The sequence below is a fragment of the Acipenser ruthenus genome, chromosome 20, assembly GCF_902713425.1.
Source record: "Acipenser ruthenus chromosome 20, fAciRut3.2 maternal haplotype, whole genome shotgun sequence".
NCBI classification, from domain to species: domain Eukaryota; kingdom Metazoa; phylum Chordata; class Actinopteri; order Acipenseriformes; family Acipenseridae; genus Acipenser; species Acipenser ruthenus.
Window position 1 is genome coordinate 3,301,662 of NC_081208.1, and position 24,258 is coordinate 3,325,919.

Here is a 24,258-nt window from a genome sequence, read left to right on the forward strand (position 1 = left end):
TCATTTTATCAAACTCTTTTTTAAAGGTTGTGTCAATAAGCTGAATTCCTTTCAATGAATAACACACACAGTTTTTTTTTTTTCTGAACACGAGAAGAACGCCAATTACAATTCTAAAACTTTTAGAATAAAAAAAACTTCCAAGCCCATACATACATCCAGCTGAGCTGTTTATTTCTGGTTTGACATCTGTATTTGGTGTGTTTTCCTTTCTGTGATATAAGATGCTGTTGATGATTTGGAGCTTCCTCGGTGCTATCCCAATATTGAAAATAACAAAGGCACTGACAAACATACCTTTTTTTTTTAAACTGTTGCAGACTTTTTTTTGTTTTAATTCATGCTGTACTGTCTGTACAGTAACACATGATCATGTGAGCATTCCCTAGGGCTGACAGGGAAACTGCTCGTCACTTAAGTTCAGGTACCTTCTACAAAAAAGCGAACGTGGTTTGTGAACAGTTTTTATCTACCTCCTTAAAATAAAAACAAAAAAATAGGAAAAGAATAAAAGTAATGTGTTAGCGGAAGTTTTAAATAAAATAACTTTTTAGTAATTAAAAAAATAAAAATCTAGTAGACTACATGTGTTCGTGCTGTTTGTTCAGTAACGTGTTCACAGTGTCTTCATAAAGTTTATTCAAAGTAATCCGTCTGCATCCAGTTGTTTGATTTCTACAACTTGTCAGTCGAACCGGAGATTAGTTGCTGTTCCTGTTGGGCTTACTGTATTGTCTCTGGCATTAACAGAAAACATTCAGAGGGTGTGCGATAGAGCAGAGATTTTCTTTCATGAAGCAGAAGTGTCTTTTTTTTGTTTTGTTTTGTTCTGAGAAATTTGTTCTGAAACACCTGGAGAAATTCTTTGCGGCGGGAGAAAAACCCGATGATCCTTGTTTCAGATTTGAGGTCTTCCGATTCCTCCAGGTGTTCAGTGATGCCACACACACACACACACACACACACTGGAAGCTGGAGCTCAGTGCAAACTATAGCTATTTTGGATACAGTGCTGATGAGTGAGTGCCGTATTCCAGCTCTGTGATTCATAAGGCTGTCCCTGGAATAGAAAAACAGGAAGCTGTCTGGAGAGCAAGCGGGCCTGCCTGACAGTAACCTGCCCTCGCTGTGCTCCAGAGAGCATGCAGGGCAGCATGGTAAAAGATGGGCATTATACCCTCCCGTTCTAACACCACGGCATCCCCGCTGGCACAGTGCCCACCTGTGTGGGCAGGTAGGCTGTGTTCTGGATACTTTTACAGATTGTAACGTTCCCCCCCCCCCCTGCTCGTTAGATGCCAGATGGAAGTCCTTTTCTTTTCAAACCTCAAAAAGAACTGCCAGATACACGCAGCACTGCGCCAGACACTTATTGTTCAGACAGATTTGGGTTAAAGCTTCAGCATTATGGATGCTGTTTTAAGCTTTTGTTTTTCACCTTTCTAAAAAAGGATGAGGTAATAGATACTCTGTGTTTTTCTGCAGTGTATTGTGCAGCCTGTTTGTGTGCTGGTGGTGAAATTGAGGGACTGAATTTTAGGCATATTGATTTAATTTAAAGATAATCTTTTCTAGCGGTACATATTAGTGTAATTTGTACCTGCATAGTAATTTTATATGCACTTACTTGTACATAAACAGGAATGGTAAATTCTACACTCATTTTAATGCTGTTATATTTTTGGCAAAGTATGTCATTATGCGTTTTGCTTGAAGATGGCAAAAAATGTAACAGGATTTTAATTACAATGAACATTACATGTTCAGCATGGAATTACTGTGCCATACCGTGCTGTTTACTGTGTAATTAGTGCCACTAGATTTAAAACGTTTCCACATTTAAGTGCGAGTGCAGGATTGGCAACAAGCGAGACATGTGGTTGTGGCTAAGCTGGTCTCTGCTCTCCTCCAGATGACCTTGGAGTTGGACAAAGTTAGAGGAACAACAAAGGCAAGCTTACTAGTCAAAACCATGGACTGCTTTCATCTGCCAATGTCACTTTCAGAGAGCATAGGGTGTGCTGATTAGTATAAGATGCAATTAGCTTTATAATGTAAATGAAGAGCCTGATCGCGTGTGATTGACAAAGAGTGTGGTAAATAGCTGTGTGGTAATTCGAGTGTTGAGATTATGTGTTGATCTGTGTGTACAGGACTTCTTCGTCTTTCTATAGTATATCCGAAAAATGGTAACTTCCTAAAACTGCCTACTTTTTATTTTGATAAATGTTGTAAAAAAAAATTATTTTTTAAAGTTTCTATGCAACTGCAATTAGGTGTGATACATGGTTCAAATTAGCGAGAGTCTACTGTGCAATGGGAGCCCTGTATTTTGTAATAAAAAGCCAAATTCTTTTTGGTTGAAAAAAAGGAGAATGACCAAACAAAAACAGCTCCAAGCCTACGCTGATATAATTTCCTGTTAAGGCAAACGGCAAAGTGCCACTTTCATTTCAAAATGGTTTGTGCATGTATGAATGTAACTGCTTTGTTCAGAAGCCTTTATTTCCATTACACTGGTGTTTTGCCAAAGAGCTTTTATTTTTAGAAGTCTGAAAATCTGAAAAATTACCCTTAATTGACACATAGGGAATGTTCTTAATCTCGCTTCCCAGCAAGTTATTAGATGTTAATTCATCTGCCGGCTCCCCTGCAGTGAATGTTATTTGTTTAAATCTGGGGATTCCCATGGTGCATTTGTAACTACACTAAAGAAACACTTCTCTCTGTAATTATTTAACATTGCATGCTGACTTTAAAATGGTTATCAGCTGAAGAATGTTAACAAGGGGTGACGAAAGTTATTTAACAGCAGATAGAAGTGTCAATATCCAGAACTGGTGGTTGGTAAGCACTCAGTGGAATTATCATGTGCTAAATACCGTAATATTTAGTGTATAGCAGCTTTATACAGAACGTGCTTATGTCACGCTCAGGGTTGGGCTCGGTTCCTGTTTTTTCATTTCCAATTCCTTTTTAAAATAAATTTCCAATTCCCGTTCCATTTTAATCAATTCCAACACAACATTGATCAAAATTGCAATTAGCAGTGTTCTGTTACAGGAATGAACAAAACCGCATTCTACAAAAGTGCGTATTATATTCTTGAAAATATAACACCCTTGCAGTCTTTGTGAACTAGATGTGGGGTGTTTTTTTTATGTTGAGCATGTTCTTAGAAAGACGCATGTTCGTCCGTCCCCCCCCCCCACCCAAAGTAAGTGGCTCAACCACACAACACAGTACACTTTCACTCACTATCAGAATAATGGAATTCATACAGTCTGAATGAGTCCTGCATTATGGAAAAGCTGGAGCCAACCAAATGCACATTTGTCAGCCTTAATATATGTAGGGGGTGTAAATTATGAAGTTATGCTTCAAAATATAAATGCACTTTATTTCAGTCTCTAATGCAGAAAAAAATCACATTAAAATGTGTACTTTTCCCCCCAATCAATAATAAACAGGAAAGTGCGTAGAATATCTTATTCATAAATTATTACATGAAAATGGGCATGTACACTAAAAATATAAATACATTAACGCTATTAATAATTTAATGACTAACCGTTCTGTCAAGAGCATAGCGTCAGTTTAATGGAACGTAACAGGACGAATACGTTATTGTTTTAGAGCGAAGGCAGGACATTTATCTGGGGCTTTTTAATTATTCTATTAGAATATTTGAACTGGTTGCTTTTTCTTTCTTGCATTGGATTGTGCAGCATGCAGTTCACCTGTTGCTACAACTAGATATTCCACCAGGGGGTGCTGTAGACTGCCAAACGGCCTGTATAAAGAAAGGGCAGTCTTAAATAAAACAATCTGTTCCGTGATTAGTTTGGCATACAGAAGCCTATTAGCCAGATGGGATTAAAATAACTACCTGTGTGACATGTACCAGACAGGAACTTGTTGTAGAGACAAGGTAACATAAAAAGCTGCCATGACTAGTTTCTCAAAAAAACCAATATATGTATACTCTCTATCTCTATCTGTGGATTGATCAGTTGGGGGCCTCTGAATAAAATGCATACACCATGATCCAACCTGTAAAAACTTGTACCTGTTTTTTTTCCTTAAGGACTTTCCAGATTCTCAGTTTGGATAAACAGTCGTAGTTGTCATTACAGGGCCTCAAATCAGAGGCTGCTTGACTATCAGGATGTGTCATTTCCTGACCACCAAGCATCCCACACAAATGGCAGGAGACCTATAATTAAATTTGGGGTGGGGGGTGGTGGTGAGAAATTAAGATAGAACAAGCCGTCCCATGTAGCATAACATGCTCTATACAGTCCAGTTGAATATTCGGGAATTCGTGATACCTGGATGGTGAGATAATGGCACCAGTGGAGATAGACAAGGACAAATTGGTATTACTTTTTTATATATTCTCACTACTTACTCTTACTGTCTCCTGTGTACTAAATATGTACTGCAAAAGTCCCACTCTGTCACTGCTCTTGTTGAAACGGAGAAGACAGCAACGTGGCTCAGGCTATATTGTGTATTGGGCAAAATGTAGCATTTCAGCTTTTTGGGCCTATTCATGTGGACCGTTTTATTTGGAATTGCGTGCAGTTCGATTTAGTTTGAAAGCATATTTGAATTATCCAAATGAACTTCAGAGTTTGTTTAAATCAAACCGAATTGAGACCCTCTCAGAGAAATCAAACCAGACCAACAAACAAAGTTTACTTGAGAATTTTTGTGCTGTGTAATAAATATTGGCTTTAGGCTTTTTACAAAGTTAAATAGTAGACTCTTGGTACTGTTGGGCAGGTGCGAGAGAAACCTTTATCAGATGAATCTACGCATTTACAAACAAATAAAACCATCCCTGCTGTGCAGTATACGGTTTAGAAAATCATTTTTTGAACGTTAAACTCTTGTTTTTGTAGCCCTGAATCCATTCCAAGAATAGCCTCTCCCTGCTCGCGCAGCTGCCAAATAAGCAAAATTGATCGGCCGTTTTTTTCCAGGACGGTTCTTAGTTAACTTCAAATGCTGTAGCAACAAACCGTGTGTGTGTGTGTGTGAGGTCCCCTCTTCTCCTGCCCAGCCGGTCTCATGTGTTTCCTGTAAATCTGTGCAAAATCCACACTTGCGATTAGCTTGATTCAAACCTAGTCCTACCAAGGTGTGCTTTAATCAAAGTGCAAACTGCTCTGCAGTACATTTCTTAGTGCCACCGCTGCCCGCTTTCATTAACGGTATCAAACATGGCAAGCCAATGTATATTCATTCAAAATCTGCTTTTTTTCACTTAAACAGAAAGATACTGATTGACTACCTGTAGTAAAACTCAAAAAATCTCAATTTTCCTCTGCAAATGCCTGTGTTGTTGTTTTCTTCAGGGATGAAGACCTGTTCAGACATGCAGCAGCACTGAGATTACAGCTTCAAACACTGCTTTTAGTGTCGAGCCACAAGACACCCGGCTTTATGCAGAGTAGGGTTTGATGTCTGTATACAGCCTTTTTAAAAGAAGTCCTAGAAAGTAAAGTACTATCCAAGTTATAAAGCCCTTGGTTAGATGTATAACCTGTGCCATTTCATGGATAATGATCATGCACATGGGTGTCATGAGTACATGTTTGTTGATGGCTGCATTGATGAACTTGTCAATCAGTGTGATGATGATCATAATGCCTTTTCAGAAGCGGAACATACTTCTTTAGTTGCAAGAGTATCTGTAAAAACATATACAGACCCTGTTTTATACGTGCACAAAGGGTTATTTTTTTGAAGAGAATGCCCTGTTTAGAGACGGTCGGCTTGAACGTTTTGTCTAACTTGAGTTCTACAGTGTGGAAACGTTTATAGCAGGAACACTGAACAGACGATTTTGTCCCAACAGTTCTTTCAGTTGTATTGGTCGTTATGTTGCGTGCTTGAAGTTACGAAGGACTTTTTAAGCAAAATATATCTGCAAGCTTTCTGGTGTTTGTGTGTGTGGTTTTGAAGATACAGGGGACCAAGACAAAAGTTATCTACTGTATTTAAAAAAAAAAAAAAAAAAAAAAAAAAAATTCAAAATTACATTTAAAAGATCTCTTTACACCTTCATTAGTTTCTTAAACACCCAACCCCCCCAAAAATAAATAAATGTACTGTATTTGTTCTGTGTATTGGGGGATGTTTTATGTGCATTGCCTTCAACAGTCTCATGGCAGAAGGTGTTGGATGTTAAGCTGTATGCATTACACACACTCTATGTAATAATGGTTTGCATATTCCAGTTGGAATTGCTTCCAGGACAGTGATCCTTCCACAGACAGTAGGTGGAGATTTCAGAAGTCCAAATGTGACTGCCTGTCTTCCAAAATCTCTCTGATAGCTGGACTTCCATGTACGTTTTATTTAAAAAAAAAAAAAAAAAAGATGTCTCTTTTTGTTGTTCAAACAGAGAGCTCTGGCGGGGCGTGAAGTAATGGCCCGGCAGCTACCTCTCCACTGGGAATGTGGAAAGTAGCTTTGTCATCCGTTTCAGAGACAAGGTCACAAGGAAATGTCAGAACAGGTGGGTCTGTCACTGTGAGAGCTGCCGACTCAGCACCCCCCCCTCCACTACAGTACTATGGCTCTTGTCATAGTTGCTTTTTGTGGTTTGCAGAGAGACAGAAAAAGAGAAGATGGCATCTTCAGATATGCACTCTTCCCAGGTGTGTGGGAGGTGACTTATTTACATGTCCTGCCTATTGCTGTACACGTGGAACTGAATTTGAATAGAAAAAAATGGTCTTCTAGATTAAAAAAACAAAACAAACAACTATTTTTGGCAAAAGCTGTGGTTTCTTTTGAACCAGCTAGTTACGGGAAATAAAGTGTGATGTACCTCGTTGATAACCGCATCTTTGTTTTGATGCTTGTTTTTGTCGTTGTTTCTTTAGATTCAACCTTTTTACTGTAAAGCGTGGATTATGCCTTCCTCAATGTTTAGCTCCATCATTCTTTATAAGACGCTGAATTATAATTGCAAGGTTGCCTTGAATGTATTGTGTTTTATTGTAAATAGGCCTGAGTGATTGCATTAAGAAATTGGGGTGAAAACTCAAACATTTAAAATTCAGTTTTAAGCTATTTCTTGATAGTCCTCCAAAGCTGATTGTGGGGAAGTGAGGTGGGGATGCATATTAAGATTGCACTGTGCACTGAAGCCCATAGGTGAAGCATTGTGTATTGAAACTTGTGCAACACTGATATGCTTCCCCACCACACTTGAGGGGTCTTTTCAGATAAGCTTGGCAAATGATAATCTAATCTAAACAGAAGAGAATCATGCAGAACAAGGGATTTTAAATGGGTAAATAAATATTGCAAGACTAGTATCCCCTTCTTATCTAACTTGCTGGCCCAAAACAGGATAGATCTTACTGGAGGAAGAGTTAAGTTGGAGAGACATTTAGCAAAAACATCTGGTCAAGACTGTAATTATAGACATTTGTACAACAACAAAATATTTTCATTTTAATATCCAAGGTAGGAAAAGGGCAGGGTGGCACCTGGATAAACACGCTTTGGGCAGGTATGCTGTAAAACCAGAAACCTTTGGCAGGATTCCTTTGAAAATCATTATTTTTGTTGAACATTATTGCACACTATTGAGGTTACACCCAAACCAAACACTTAAAAAAAAAAAAAAAAATGGATTGATATATTTGAATAGGCTTGCCGTATTCTTCTTCTTCTTCATTTCTTAGTAGACGCCCTTATCCAGGGCGACTTACAATTGTTACAATTACATCATATTCTTTTTTACATACAATTACCCTTTTATACAGTTGGGTTTTGACTGGAGCAATCTAGGTAAAGTACCTTGCTCAAGGGTACAGCAGCAGTGTACCCCACCTGGGATTGAACCCACGACCCTCCGATCAAGAGTCCAGAGCCCTAACCACTGCTCCACACTGCTGCCCGTTTTATTTCTATGAAATATTTGTGTGCGAATTTAACCTCTGCCAAGCTAAAATCTGCACTTTGACAATATTACTCAAAGAAGGTACAGTATCTCTTAGTCTCTGTTGGTTAGCTTTTCAGCTGTCATGTTGCTCAAACGTTCAGCTGAGTACCACTTTAAACGCAACGCCTATTGTCTCACATTAGTATGTAATTAAACCTGACGGCCCTCACTGGAAAAATGAGCCCAGCACACTGTCATTTTAATGTTGTTCATGCATCTGCCTCCTTCAGCCAGAAGATGGTGCTGTTAACCTTCTGTGCCTCAGCATGCTTTCCTCTTCCTCGCAGACTGCTACACAAGTGACTAGAGTTGTTCTTTCCCATCGTTGGAGGCAGGGTCATTGGGTGATGGAGTCATGCCCTTGCCTCTTAGCCTTCTGAAGGATTTGCGCCTGTTGGTCCACGAAGGCTGATTAGCGTCAGTTCTTTGAGAATGACAGTGATAGAATAGCAGGGTAAAATGTCACAGCTTGTAATATACTGTACTCCTGGTATTCCTCGTACCAGATCAGTTTGATTGGCACGCTGTGCCTAACACACGTGCTACAGAAAGCAGTGCAGTTTATGATCCACTAGCAAAAACACTGCAGTAAGTTATAAGTAAAAGGACAAACAAATACAAAATGTGTTTTAACCAACCACATCTGCCCATTATCAACCTGCTAATCTGAAGTATTCAGAATTAGCAAACACAGTACAATAAAATGCTAAGATCATGTGCGTTATGTTTATTTTTTGTTACATGACAGCATGCTTCTGGCTGTCTACAAGATATTTTTCTACAAGAGACGTTTAATAAACGAGTTCCCCTGTAAATATTTAATTATGTACCTATTTGCATGCTACCTAACAGAAAAAGCCCATTGTTTCTTTTCACTGTAGCTACTGTACTGGGCTACAGCAAACGGATACATGATTATAACACACCCTGTATTGTAAACTTGTGAATGTTCTGCAAGAAATAAATTAACAAATCGTTTATGAAGGATAATAGTATCTATTATGGATAGCAGTGACGTCTCCTTCAGTCTCTGCATGCATAATCGTACCACGTTAACTTTCCTATGCAGTTACCGGTATCTATTTTATAATGCATATATGTTTTTCACAGTTTTGGCAGGGTTACTTCTAGAACTCCATAAAGTTTGCATAAACTGTTTTAAAATTAAAATAAAGAATAGTGACTGACGGGGATATAGAACCGTGTGTGTGTGTGGGGGGGGGGGGGGGGGGGGGGGGGGGGGGGGGGGGGGGGGGGTGGTCCTGTAAGTCCTCTTGGGTTTTCGGAATGCTGGAAGTACTGTACATGCCATTGCTCCTCACTCCATAATAGCCTCAAATTTCAGGAAAGCTGCGTTGCATTAAAGAAAAAGAACGATCGATGGTTTTACATTAAATTTTATGTGATTGAAAAAAATCAACTAATTAAAATTGATTACTTTTGCTTTGCAAAAGTGTTTTTGAATTAAATTATTTTATGAAAACATTTTGACTAATCTAGGGCCCGAGGAGGTATCCATTTACTGGTTTGCTACCGGGATAGGTTACATTTCTGTTAAGTGAGTAGTTTGTTTCATTATCCTCTTGTATGCGTTGTTGTTATCGAGTGAAGTTGTTGCCTACCATTTAATCCTTACTGACCCCTCCTTTAGTACTGAAGATCCTAACTTCTCAAGTGCTTTCTGGCTAATTAAAAAAGGGATTTCCCCCAAAAAATATTATGTTCTTGTGAAAGAACTGGGTAAAGTTGCATTCGAGCAAACACCCAGTATGATTCATTTTAGTATACTGATAACCCTAGAAAATGTTAGAACTACTAGAAATAAGCAAGGGCTCTAGCTGTACATTTCTGTTTCATCACCTTGATCATGAGACTGCTACTGCTTGAAAGTGCACCAGCTCTCAGTTAGCTCATCTTTGCATAACCATTTAGCAGAATTTGAATATGTCCCATTTTGCATGGGGAAGAGGCATAAAACAAAATGGGACCAAATTTTATATATATACATATATATAAAAATGAGCAATTTAAATGATTAATACAAGTTTTACGCTTTTATTTTTAGTTAAAACTGGAAATGACCTTTTTAATTTATTTGTTTTCATAATTGTGTTGCCGGTCAGAAATATGACATTTTCTATTGAACAAAATTGCTCTGTCCAAGTCATAGGATGATTCGGGGGTGGGTGGGGGGGTGGGCTGTAATAGCCATACATCAGGCAATTATGTGGGGAGTTGTACAACAACTCAAAATGAAACAATGACACAGTATGTTTGCTTAAAAGCATAATCTTAAAGCATTGTGGTGTACCATGAAGGAAGCCCCACAGTCAATACCAGAATATTCAGAATTTGTTAACAATCCATTTTTAGTTTATTTTTTTTTATGTGTGATCATGGGTAACCTGTGTCTCTTGAAACAACATTGAAATATAGAGGTATATTAAAAATCAGAAACGTGTCAATTTTTACTTATTTTTTCCAATGCGTAGTTATTTTCTGTTTTTTTTGTCAGCTGTGCCTGTGGTGGGGGGGGGCTATAACACACAATGCTGGTTATTTTTAAGCCTTTGCGAAATAAGTCAATGGAGTTTTCCATTGACTTCGCTCACTGAGAATGTACTTTTTGACCTTTTGATGCATTCAAAAATTCCATCCTGGGACTGCAATGCTCAGACCTAAAAAAAAAAAAAAAAAAAAAAAGTGTAAATTGTCTGAAAGATTATTTGATTTTTGCTTCTATCTATACTTTAACATCGTTGAGCCAATGTATCTCTTTATATACTTATGACTGAATAGCAAATCAAGTCACTAGCAAACAGTTTTCTTGGATAAAGTTTCAGTCCATAAACAGTTACAGTAGACATTCATAAGTGTAAAAACAGGGAGTATTTAAAACAGAGCAAAAATGAATAGCAGACGTTGTATCTCTGAGATAGATAGATAGATATACTGTACCATCCTCATGGAGGGGGGTGGGGGCAATACTTTTTTTGTGCCTGATTTCCTACCCCCCCCTTTAAAAAAACACACAGAAGTGTTGTAATTAGAAAAGTGTTTAAATATGTACTCTTAAAAGATTAAAAAGGGCAATTCAGTACATCAACTTGTTAAGAGAGAAAAAGGAAATACCTAATTACATCAAACCCTCGTTCCATCTTCAGGGCTGTGATATCAGCAGCCCATCACGTTGAAAGCATCCCGGTAACTGCTCTGGTTATCCGATCACTCATGAAGCCCTGCTAATTAAAATAGAGCTTCATTTTTTTTTTCCTGAACCATTGTTTGGCAGGAATTTGAAACTGGCTTAACACAATTTTTTCATGTCTATAACCCTTTTATTATATCACTGATGCTTTTCCATAAATGTACAGGGCAGTTTTAAATGAATTGATTCGCACTGTAGCTGAATCCTAGACTTGCTAATGATTTCCCTCTTAGCTTTCTTTTAGTGTTGCTCTTGACTAAGAGCATCCTATCAGTCCTGCCTGTAAACCCTTTGCTCTGGATTGTTGTGTTGTCTTGTTGTCTGTCCTTTTTCAAAGGCTTGCAAAAATAAATCCAAACACATTTGAAATCTTTTTTTTGTTCTTTACCTGAATATCGTTGCTGTTTTTGGAAACTATTTTGGCTTTTAAAAAGCTGAACAGTAAAGAAGTATAAAGACTACCTGTTCTTTTAATTTACTACCTATATTTTAATATGCCACGGCTTAACCTTGGTTGATTCAGCAAGTGACAACCTGGTAATTCAAAGCCTATAAAAGAACGAACCGCAATAGCACTGGGTCTGTGTGTGGTGCACTTCTAATATTTTTGTATGCAGTGCTTCATTATTAACTGTACAGTTTTGCAATGTTTTTATGTAATGTGTAATTGATACTGTCACAATTATTTATTTTAATGCTCTCTTTCTCTCTCTTTTTTTATTTTACCATTATTCTTTTGGTGCTTAGTCATCACTATTCCAGTTATACTTGGTTCATATTAAGCACACAATTGGTAGTTGCAGATGATGGGAGAGATGGGCCAGGAGCCACTCTGATCTCCTCAGCCTCTGTCTGTGCCGGCTCAAGAGTCTACAGTGTGCTGTCCTTGCCATCCTATACGTTCTCATTGATTGTCATTGTGAGAAGCAAACCAAGGTTAGCACTGGGGCCTGGCTAGTTCATGGGCACCTGCCTCTCACAGAATGGCAGGCGCTTCCATGTCAGTCATTGATGATACCAGTGACATGCCTGCACTGTTGGTGGGCAGTTATGACCCAATGAAGGGGGCTGGTCAAATTGCCTTGGAGCTCCAACATTCTAAAACTCTGTTTCCCCTGTCAGGGGTAATCTTAAAACTGCAAATTTGACACTAAAGTATTCTAATACAATGTATTGATCTGTATACTACATTCAGACCTATTTTTAGACACCTTTCACTTAATCAGAAGACATTGTTTCTCTCTTACACCACATTACACAACCAAGCTGGCATATGCAGCACTGCAGCATTAGTACCCATGCTTGTGTAAGTTACTCCCCAGGTAGCCTTTTATGTATCATATATTTTCACATGACTTTTGAAGGAAAAGTGTTGAAAAAAAGCAGTTTCTGGTAAGTACCAAATTTAACGGAAATACTAACAATTCTGTTAACAAGCTTTCGTTATTTGACGGGAAAAGCAAAAAATTGGCCTTTTCAAAAAAGTTTCATCAGTCATTTTGAGAACCGCATTTCTAAGAGTGGTTTGTGTATTAGTCACTAGAAGCATACGTCTCTTTTGATACCCATGCACAGCCGCAGCTTAATAGACCAGTTTTAACTTTGTTTCATCAATATAAGTGAATAAAATGTATATCAGCAGAACTTACTGTATGAAGATGGGGGGTTGTGTGTCTGCCTTGTGGCAAATCGAATTTGTTCAATATGTTTAATGACCCCCCCTCCATTTTTTAGTTGTAAAATTTAAGGTGAAAAAGTCGAGAAAGTGCATCTGTCAATTTTAAACTTAATAAAACGCTTAATAAAGTTTAGTCTGCCCTTAAAACCACACGTTTTTTTGCATCACTTTCTTATTGAATTTTAAGCACTTTTGCAGGTACACCTGACCCTTTAGTGCTAATCTGATTTCTAAAGATGACTGGTTAGTACACAGAGCACTTTTGTGCATTAGTAGCTTCAGACTTAAAACACATTATAAAATAATGAAAAAAAAAATATTTTACTGGTATTATTCCTTGCTGCATCCAAAGCATTAAGCCCCCTTTTAATTTAAAAAAGATATTAAAGCTGGCAAATCAAATGCACTGTAATGCAAGATACAATATGAAGCTGACCTCCTTTTTAAAAGCATGCCGTATGTAGTATCCTTACGCTACAACAATGGTGATCTATAAGTCAATAACTAGACAAGACTAAAATCTGTGAAATTAGGTTATAATTGATTCAGGTGTCTGGATAGAATTTGTCCAGAAGAGCTACGTCATTTGCAGAGAAATAACATTTTCAGAAGATTACATGTCATTGAGATAGATGTGCACCTGCTGCTTTGAAACAAGTTACTTAAGTTAAGCATTTCCACTAACATGCATGTTCTGTAGCCTAGCAGAGTCATTTTCGTAGCATGTTTTATTGATTTTTCTTTTTATTAAATACTGAAAGAGCGCAGTTCTAAGAAGAGATGTTTCCCGTAAAAGCAAAGGAAAAACAACGAATCTTTGTGAGAAGTTCATCTAAAACAAGTCATTTTTAAACCGCTTTTACAGCTGCTTTTATTCAACTCGTCGGTTTGATGGTTTTATATTGACACACATGGTACATGCCTTTCTGCAGCTCTGTTGGGAAGTCTGTTGCTATATTACACTTAGATACTGTAATGCAGCTGTTTTGTAACAAGAAAAATATACGCCAGTGAAAGTTATTGTTCGTTCTTGCAGGGAAAGGTGCAACCTGCCCTGTCCCTCTCCCAACCCACTTTCACTGCAATATTATAGAAGTGTTCTTAAAAGTTTCTGTAGTATTTAAAAGTTTGCCTTCATGCAAGCTACACAATTTTGATCGAGTACATTTATAAAATGTTCAATAAATGGTATGGAAATACTATATTGTCATGCATCAGAATAAAACAGTTGCAATGTGACATTCTGTAAACTAGAGAGAGGTCATAATATTTTGGATGTTTTGATTTGTTTAAACAGTACTGGCTGCTGTTCGTTATGTGGTTGGATAATTTCACCAGTGCAGTACTGGGCCACTCTTCATAGTATCCTCATTACACGCAGATTCCACTATATTCTGTTTGTGTGTTTGTCATACTGCAAGTATAAACCACCCCCTGTAAAGACAACCAAGTATGGGGGAACAAAAACAACAAAACACATTACGGAAAATGTCACAGTTTTGCTTACCGTAGAATTTCCCTTAGATGGGATTTTACTGTGCTTAGTGCGTGCAATGAAATCTCCTTTTAGTCATAGGTGTTTGTATTGTGAAATCTGCAAGGCGTGTTTAAAGAAAGCAGTAAGTAAAGTTTTTTTTATTTTTTAGCAGTAAATGCACCAAATCCCATCACTGTTTTTACACACGGGCACACTGTTTCATAAATCAAGCAGCATGCAATTCTATATGTATTCTGCACTATACATAATATTTACGGGAAAATACATACACTACTCATTGATAAAGTGTGACATGCTCTAACATTTAAAAAATCAAAAATAAAATGGACCCTATGATTAAAATTCTGGCGTAGATCCTAACGCATGATTCCAAGCATGCTTTGATCTACTTGTCAAAACGGGTAGAGGAAAGTTTTGGGTGAGTGGTTTTCAAGATGCCCTGGGCTGCTTCTAATAAATATCCATGAATTCTAACACCCCTGTGTTAACAGACATGTCATGCTGTGGTTCTTCAACGTGTCAACATTTTGATTTAAATTTATTTTCACAAAATAGCTTGCAGTAAAATAATTGTGGACAAGATCTAGAACTGAGAGATCACAAGTAAAATCATTCTGGATGGAATGCATTAAGCTGGAGTCCACAAAGTTTTAGTGAATTGTGTGTTTTTAAATCTTTAGCATGGAAATTATTGTATGTATGTATATTAACAAATGTATAGGTTTGTCATGTCCAGTATGCACTTTTAGATTTATTTCGGCATTATCCATTGTGAAAGTGTTTTTGATTCTTAGTTTTTCAACCTCCCGCGATTTTTATCAGATATATTGTCTTCATGTAATTAGAGATAAAAAAACAATGCAAAAAAAAAAAAGGTAGACAACTCTTCGCCTTTGTTATAGCATTAAATAAACAGAATTAGTATGCCAAACTTTTCCGCACACTAGTTTTGCACTTTAGCTGATTTGAAAATGTAATTCCTGCGTGGAAGCTGTTCTTTAGTATATGCAATGCATTTTCTAAAACGAATTACTAAAGACAAGGGCGGTCAATCACTTTTTATCTTTAGCCACTTTAAGAAAAGAACAGTGATCAAAACCTTTTAACCTATTAGAGAGATTACTTTTACAATTGAATCAAAGGGACCACAGGTGTAATAACTAATCATTGCAACGGCACCTTTCACTGTGTGTTTTTTTTTCCACTTTATGGATGTCAAATAGATATTATTTCATGTTCATTGCGTTTTTAAAAGCCTCACATCGTGCTACACACTTAAAATTAATGTCTTCAATGACATTAAAGATACATATTTTTTTTAATTCTTTGAAAACTACATTAAGTTGAAATTAAGATTTATCTTGTAACACAACGTGAAAAAAAATCCATGAGCATAATGCACTTACAACTACAGATGTTTTTAGTGCTGTTTTATTTTCTAGTGCATTAAGTTTTAAACTTGTTACATTTATGATTTGATCAGAGCATATCTTTAACCCAAGAAATTACTGAAGTTTTAAGTGAAGTGTATAGATATTAGGTGCAGAAGAGGAAACAGGGATTGCATATGGAGCCACTCTACACATTTAAACACAAGTAAATCTTATCAACTAACTGTGATCGAAACCCTTGAATTTATTCTTTATTAGTTCCTTTTGATACAGTAATTTTCGGTTAACTGCTTGTTTGTTGCAACTATAAACCGTATTTATGTAGGTTTTTTTTTTTTAAAGAAAATAGTCTTTTTATTCTTTATCAAGTTTTTTTCATTTCTCAAATTTTGCAGCTTGTTACATTAAACTATTGTGTTAACTTTTTACAGGTATCGTTTTATATAAATAAAATATGAATTAACAATTAATTTATAATGTGAATGTTTCTGTTTTGTGAGAAACTTTCATTTTAAACATTGTGTACAGATTACACACATACTGTCCTTAAACATATGACTCAAATAAAATCAAATACATTCTTCAAAATGTTAGTATTTCATTATTGAACCCTCTGTTTTGATTTTTAATTTTAGACACATTCTTGCTTTTTAGTTGTTTTTATAAATGTTTTAGTTGAAGCATTTCCCACTAAATATCACTGTTTAATATTCATTTTAAGAAAGCACAGTCATTCCTATAAAGCTCATTATTTGATCTCAGTAATGAGGTTTTGCTGAATGGCCTGGATGTTCAAAGGAAACACTCTCCCAGTGGACCCCTACACTTCAGAACCCCTGTTATGTTCAGTTAGTTTTGCTAATGAGAAAGAACACTGGCAGTAAAAACAAAACAACAACAACAACAACAACAACAAAAAGCTTTTAAAAGAGAACGTTTTGTCTTTTTCTTAATTTTTATTTTTTTTGTAACAGATTGCCACAGCGGTGAAGTTTCTGCAAAACCCCAAAGTCCGTCAGAGTCCCCTGGACACAAGAAAAGCCTTCCTCAGCAAGAAAGGTAGGTAGGGTCCTCTTGGAATTCCTTATGAGATGTAAACCTGCAGTCAGAGTTGCTTTGATATGACAGCAGCTGACGTGGGTGAGCAGGCATTTCCATGCTTTTCCACTCTCTTCCAAGTCAAGGATGCTGTAAGACTGAAGCGAGGGATTATCTCATCCCTCGATATAACTGGGCTTTTAAGTAAGTTTGTATACACATGCTGTAAAACATGAGTTTGCTGGCAAGAAATATTCACTAATTTCACTTTTCTTAGTAAAAACCGGCAAAATGTACATACTGAAAAATGATACAAAAAAAACACCCCTGATACAAAACACTGGAACAACAGTGGAAATGGTTACTCAATTCACGTTGATCACCCACCCCCCCCCTTCCCCATTTAAAAAAACAAAACAAAAAACCTAACAAAAAAAGACCTTTCCCAGTGCAGTTGGGCAATGTCCTTCCTTCCTGACACATCTGTCATTGATTTGTTCTGAATACTTTAAACCCACCCCAACTACTGAGTGGCAGCACATTCCTACATTGCTATTGGAGATTTAAAATTTGATTACAATTAGGAATGGAGGCTCGTTCGCGGGATTTAAAGCTGTATTAGTTGAGATACAGAGGATCTGTCGAGTTACTACTATATATATTTTGACAGAAACTGCCCAAGCATTTTGGAAAGTAACCGAAAACAATAATTTCATACAGTATATAAAAAGCGAAAGCCCCACCCACCCCCCCCCCCCAAAAAACCAAAACAAACAATTTACATAAAACTTGAAAATAGCTACAAATAAGCACTGAAAAATTAAATTAATAAAACCCGAAAAACAAGCTCTAATTATACCTTATGGTTAAATGATAAGCACGTTAGGCAAGGGGATACATACATTTTTTTTTTCTATGTAGAGATATTGTAAAAGCAAAAGTAGTTGACGTGTATTTTTTTTACATTATTTGTTTTTTTAACTAAACATACATTTCAACACAAACAGTACATTTCCCCTTTAGAATACATGTTCTAATATTGACAGAGGGCTCTTTTTTTTTTTTTTTTTTTTGTCTTTGGTCTCAGGTGTCCATCTGGCTGCATTCGGTCAGCTGCTGTAAAAGCTGCAGGTCAAGCAGGGTCATTCTGGGTCTTAGGGTCAGGTGGGGTTCATGCTCACTCGGAATGCCTAGGATATCTGCTTAACAGACAAATGAGCAGGAAAATTCATATCGACTCATCATGGACCACTTTCAATGGAATTGTCAATTTGAGTTGCTCCTAGCATTTAAAAGCTAGTTTTGATTTTGTATTATTGTTATGCATCACCTAACCTTTAATTCCGGAAGGTTAAATTAGTCACTGTCGTGAGGGCTACAGATACAGTTGCAGGATTCGAAACGACAACAAAAAAAAAGGTACGGAAATACTAATGAAGAACACTTTTAGTTAGTCTGTTGAGTTAGTTTGACTGTATGTGAAGCATGTGTGACTTTGTGTGTTCTGTTCAAGTAATTGTGTGTGTGTGAGTGGTAAGACAATGGAAACCCAATATGCTATTTCCTCTCCTCCATGGTTCGCTGCATCACTAATTAATCAAACATCAAGCCAGCTTCGTGCTTTCTTCAAATATGCCAGCATCTGAAGACATTTCCTTTTAATTGTTACAGCAGCCGTTTTAGTTTCTGAAACCATATAAAGAACTGTTGATCTTTGCTTACATAATCTGTTCCTAATCAATAATACTTTTTTTATTATATGCTTATTTCTGTTGTCTTAGTAGATTTTGAAGCATTGTGTTTATTTCTTTACTTGGTGAAAGCTAAATGAATGAAGTTGTAAGTGCAGTTTAAGACAGAGGCCAGTATAATGGTTAATTTTTTTGGAAGTTGTGTTTTGTTTGTGACTTTGAACCCCCCATTGTTCCTCCACAGAATAGCAGTTATGTGAAATATATATTTTTTCTATTCTTTACTGAAGAATTGTGGACTACGGGGACTAATTAATCATAAAAGCTTTGGGATTTCATCTCTATCATTGAAGCAATGAGGCAGTGAAAAGTGAGCCTAAAAGCTGTATGATTACCAGAGGTAACCGGAGACAAAATCTATTGTTGCCGGCTGCTGTTCTCTGCATCAGCTGGGTATCACAACACTGATGTCTTCTGAATTTCCCAAGATCTGTGTTTCCCATTATTCACAATTTGAGTTTATTCATTATTCAGGACCCCCTTCTAGAATAGATAGGGACGCAAACAGAATAAAAACAAAAACTGTTTTTAAATGGAGCACGCTGTGCTTCCGCCCCTGGTTTCTCATCTTGTGAAACACAAAGAGATCACGTTACAGTAGCAGTGAATTCTAACCTGTATAAATCCACGAACCCCCCCCCCCCCTTTTTTTTTTATGTGAGGTTTTAAGTAAATAGGACATTTGGCTGCGAGACTTGTGCCATTTTATTTTAGACGAATGCAACAGAACACATCAACCACACAACAGTCAAGGACACATGCCGTTTAGGGATGTTTGTGGCTCAATACCAACAGATGAAAACACGTGGTTAGGCAAAAGAAATGCTAGGTACCCCCCCTCCCCACACACACACCGTGCATTTTTCTTTTTACATGCCTGTGTATTTCATTGCTTACTGGAGGTACATAGGATGAGAAAATGCCAGTGATAGTCCCTACACACCAGTTTTGGGACAGTGTCCCCTCTATTTCAGTATGCGATAATTCACTGATTTGGTTAATGCACTATTAAGCCGCATTGGTTATAAATAGTTTTACATTTATTTTTAAAACAATTTTTAATATGCATTTAGTCATTTACATTTAAGAGTGATGTATGCCTTCCTGTGAAATTGTATGCAGGCGATTTCTTAATGTTTATAACAATCTTTTAATCCTTAAAATAACAAGGCATTTTGATGTTTTAACAGCAAGATTACCACTTAATACAAATGCCAATTGGAGGAATGCAAATCTACAGTAATTGTGACAGTTAAAGGACTGAACAATGTGGTTACATAGTTCTCACTTCAGTTTGTATAGGTGTTTTATATTTAGTGTCTCACAATCATGTCATTTCACAAAGTCTTTTTTTTATACATTCATTCGTAGTTGTAAATGCCACCGTTACATTAAATATGTGACATGAACAGAAGCAAGCCTTTACGCTGTATAGCCATGTGCATAAAAATGTCAGCATTACAATAAAGCCTCCCCAATGGCTACATTTATCATCAATAAGTCTATATGTATATAGGGTTGAAAGAGTAATATTATAACTACAGTAATGTAATGGTTTTTATTTTTTCATGTGGACAGAGTTCTCGGAATGAGGTCATGCTTTCCAGGTCGCCAACCTTTTAATTACAAAGCCTTGTTGTAACTATGAGGTTATTGATATAACTTGCCACTAAACGTGGCCTGCAGCTGTGACAAGGGAATTAACTTTAAAGCTCAAACGGGGCCAGATTCCCCTCTCTTTTTTTTTTTTTTAATTTTTTTTTTTTATATATATATATATATTTTTTGAATACACTGTATAAAGCTGCAGTTTGAACCAAAAGAAAATGCGTTGATGTCAATTTTCAAAAGGTGTGTGAATTGGATATTTGAGAGAAGGAGGAGGTGTGGTTGAAATTAATGTCTAATTTCCAAAGCTGAAGACAGATTTGGGAGAAGGACAGTGTAATGACCTGAATGCTCCTTGCAGTTATCTCCGTGACACTCAGAGACTTACCTCCTACATTTTCCTATGTATCATCTAAATGTGGTAATTTAATGAATTCAGTTAGATGAAAGCTTTGGCATTGAAGTTTGAATTTGCTGCCGCTTGGTTTCAATTGGGCACTGCTTGATGCATAATGACATCACAAAGCCTTGACAAGCATTAGTATCATTCAGTTAAAATCATCTCCCTGTAAATTAGCATGTTTGAGAAAATACACTTGTGTCAGCAAAGGGCATTCCGCCTAGATTTCACCTTGAAAATATAACTGTCAAATCCCGTGTCGTATAGCAAAAAATAATAATATATATATATATATATATTTAGGAGGTAACTGCTGACTATAACCAAAGCCATTCTAGTTTATTAAACTTGACCGAAAATGTTCCTTTTTCAATGCCTTAATATTTCTCTGCAATATACTGTACTACATTTTTTAATCTGTCACACTGAAACTCAAGTCCCAATTGTATTTGATTGGCATGCATTATATTAATGCGGGCACAGACTACTGTAGCAGGAATTATCAAGTCATTATGATAATAACCTTTTAATTTTCTCTGTTTCCCCCTAATGCTCGTTAATTAGGGTTAGGGTTAGGTCCAGGTTACAGTAATGAAATATTATAGTAATGTAACATTGAATATTACAACATGGCTTAGTAATGATTTATAACAATCCTAATTACTCTTAATCGAAGCCAGTTTGGAAAAGAACAAGTTAGCTCGCATTTTGGTTACATTTATTATATTTTCCCTTAAATCTAAATCTGAGAAAATGCCACTACCCCTCCACCCCCACCCCCACATTTTTGCTTTGTATGTAAATATAAAATAATGAAAGGAATGGGTTATTTTTCCTAAAACAGAGAGCACAGTATGAGCTCTACCCACAATTAAAAACACTATGTACTGAATGGAGTGCCGGGGATCCTTAATAAACTTTGGATTTCAAAAATACAAAAATCTGTTTTTCATAGCGCATGACGTGAAGTGTTATCAAGGTTGAAAAGTGAGAGAATTATGTGTCGAAGTCAACTTGGGGAAACATAAGATCACACATGTAATGATCATATGGTCTAGTGTCAGCCTTTCTTCTGTCAAAAGGCTCTGTTTGGTAAGAATAATTAACACTATATATGATTTCTTGCGTCCCAGGGTCTAGATAACATTGAACCATGGCACTGCTGTTTTTCCATATGTGTTGTAAAAAAAAAAATGCCACCTGGAGAAAAAAAAAGGATTGCATCAATATCTGCAACTAAAAAAAAAAAACATCCTAGAACAAGTTCATTTTTGGAATTTAACACGCCCCGTTTTAGAAATGGAGAGAATTCCAGTGTTATATACAGGTTTGCATTATGCACACTCTGCATAGTATACTGTGGTGCTTTTGCTAGTATATAAGGGGTGTGCCTTATACAAGGGATAGAACGGCTTAAGAGTCATGATAATACCAATTACTGATATACTGAGATTATTTTGCAGGTGCCTTGAAATTCGTATTAACGAGAATTGTCTATTTACTGAAAACAAAAATGATGTCAACGTAAATTTCTCTGAATTAAAACCGGGATCACTTTTGCAACGGTTCATTTTAGTCATCATTTTTTTTTTCTTTGCATCTTCACTGAAGTGTTCACTGAAATACTTTTTAGATACTGCAGAGGCTAAACTAGCAGAAGTCTTTATCTCTCACAAGTCCAGTCTTGACTTACCCCCTGTGGATTCTGTGCACTGTTATCTATTGTGTAGGAGTAAAAGAGTCAAACAGAGCCAGGTTTTAGAAGAGAAGCCACCTGGTACACATAAAACTCAGTAAATGACTGTCCCATAAACCCATGCTGTCATTTTGTGCCTGTGTTGTTTTTTGCTTATTTACCTGGTATCTCTATCTGGTGGGCTTTTCCTGGAGACACAAGTGCCTGCTTATAATAAACCCAAGTGATGGAAAATTGAAACAGCCCCAAACGCCTTCTGTCATTCCTATACCTGCCATTTTACATCCTCTTAGTGTCACCCTTGTTCCACCAGCATCTCCCCACACGTAAATATACGTCTGTCTTAATTCTTAATACAGTTTAATGTAATATTTATGTAAATATTTCATGATTTCATTCCGTATTAACAGCCAGAAATGTCAAAGCTCACATAAAATGAAACAATGCCATCTACTCGCTGAACTGAATTTTAAATTGGATTCTTCAGCTGCACATTTGTACTGGAGTGCAGATGAAGGGGAAAATTGGGAGGACTTTGATTGCATGTTGCAATTTTCTTTTTAGATGCACTGTTTACTTGCACAACATGCGTGGTATCCTTTCTGTTCCATTCCATGGCCGTTTCTTAACGGTTGCATTAAAGTGCTGAAATGATTTTGTTTTTCTCAGCTGCGTGTAAAAAGTCAATAAGAACGACCTTCATTATCTCTTGCTATTGTATTTGTTTAATTATTTAAAAACCTACACGGGTAGGGCCCTAATTTGATTTGTCAAATAATTTTTTCTGACAGGAATAAAATAATTGCAATAAAATAAGTAAAAAAATTACCCTAAATAACTGCTGTATTCTGCAACTTCCTGTACTGTTACAATGAAACCATAACGACTTCCTTACATGCGCAGCAGCCCTGATAATGTTTCCACTCCAAAAAAAAACATGACCAGCACCTAAACAGCATGGTGGGACATGGATAATCTGCCTTCAAACCTGCATCCTGTGTGGTCTTGCCTAGGATGACCAGGAAAATGCATTGAAGTTTGTTGTTCCTTTCCTTTATGTAGTTGAAAGTATTGTCCTGAAAGACTGAATCAAAGTATAGGCACATTGCTCCTGGTAGATATGTAGCTTTCTAATTACCCAAAGTCATAGACTGAATCCAATGTTAACCTGGCTAACCTGGTGGGATTTGAGATGACCAGACGTATAGTAAAAGCAAGGATCTTCTCTTCACCTCCGCGGTAAGGGAATTAAGTGCTTATCTATTAAATACACGAATAGATAAGCTTGCAGATCTGTAGCGTTTGCCTGGCATTCAAACAGGGCTGTGTAAGAAAAGGGTTAAAGTCACATTCCAGCATTCAATAACCCATTGACCTCCATCTATTTACAATCCTTGACTTTTTTTTTTATTGAGGATTCAAAATGTAAGTAATCTTAAGTCAAGGACGACTTAATATTTCAGGCTGTGCAGAACAGTAAAACAACATTCACCTTTTAGCACCAAAATATTTTAGTAAGCAGTTTTATAATTGGCTGTCCGAAATGCGTTTTTTTTTTTTCTTCCTCTTAACCCATAAAACTTAAGAGGCAAAGTTGAAGAAATACTGTACCTTTTTTTTTTTTTATGAAGCCTTGCGCCTTTAAACTGAAAAAAAAAAAAGATTGCTTGTGAATAAAAAGGCACGAAAATAGAGCCATAAATTATTTGACGTGCAATGGGTTTTCCTTTAAATAAATACCGATCAGGTTTATGTTCAAAGACAATAGAAAACGCAGCGCAGATATGCAGTTTACAGTATTTATGGCTGTAATATTGAGGTGCCACCACAGTAATTTCATGCCCCAATGAGGAGCGCAAGGTCAAAGCAAATGCTTCAGTTCAGCGTCTGCTAATACACTAACTCATAAACAGGGCCTGCATGTATCAGGTGCACACAATAATACAGAATAGCTTTCCATTACTGTTCTTTCTTTACGATGTCGTCATTAGATGTAATTTACAGTATGTTTTAGAATAATT

The 24,258-nt window shown here is 36.7% G+C and overlaps 1 protein-coding gene across 5 annotated transcripts in view; it reads left to right on the forward strand.

Moving 5' to 3' along the window:
• Positions 1–24,258, forward strand: part of LOC131698828 (peroxisomal membrane protein PEX14-like) — a 60,316-nt gene that overhangs the window by 9,714 nt on the left and 26,344 nt on the right. For all 5 annotated transcript variants that reach the window (XM_058993157.1, XM_058993158.1, XM_058993154.1 and 2 more), the window contains exon 3: positions 16,719–16,803. In XM_058993157.1, the coding sequence (XP_058849140.1) occupies positions 16,719–16,803 (85 nt within the window). The remainder of the gene's footprint in view (positions 1–16,718; positions 16,804–24,258) is intronic.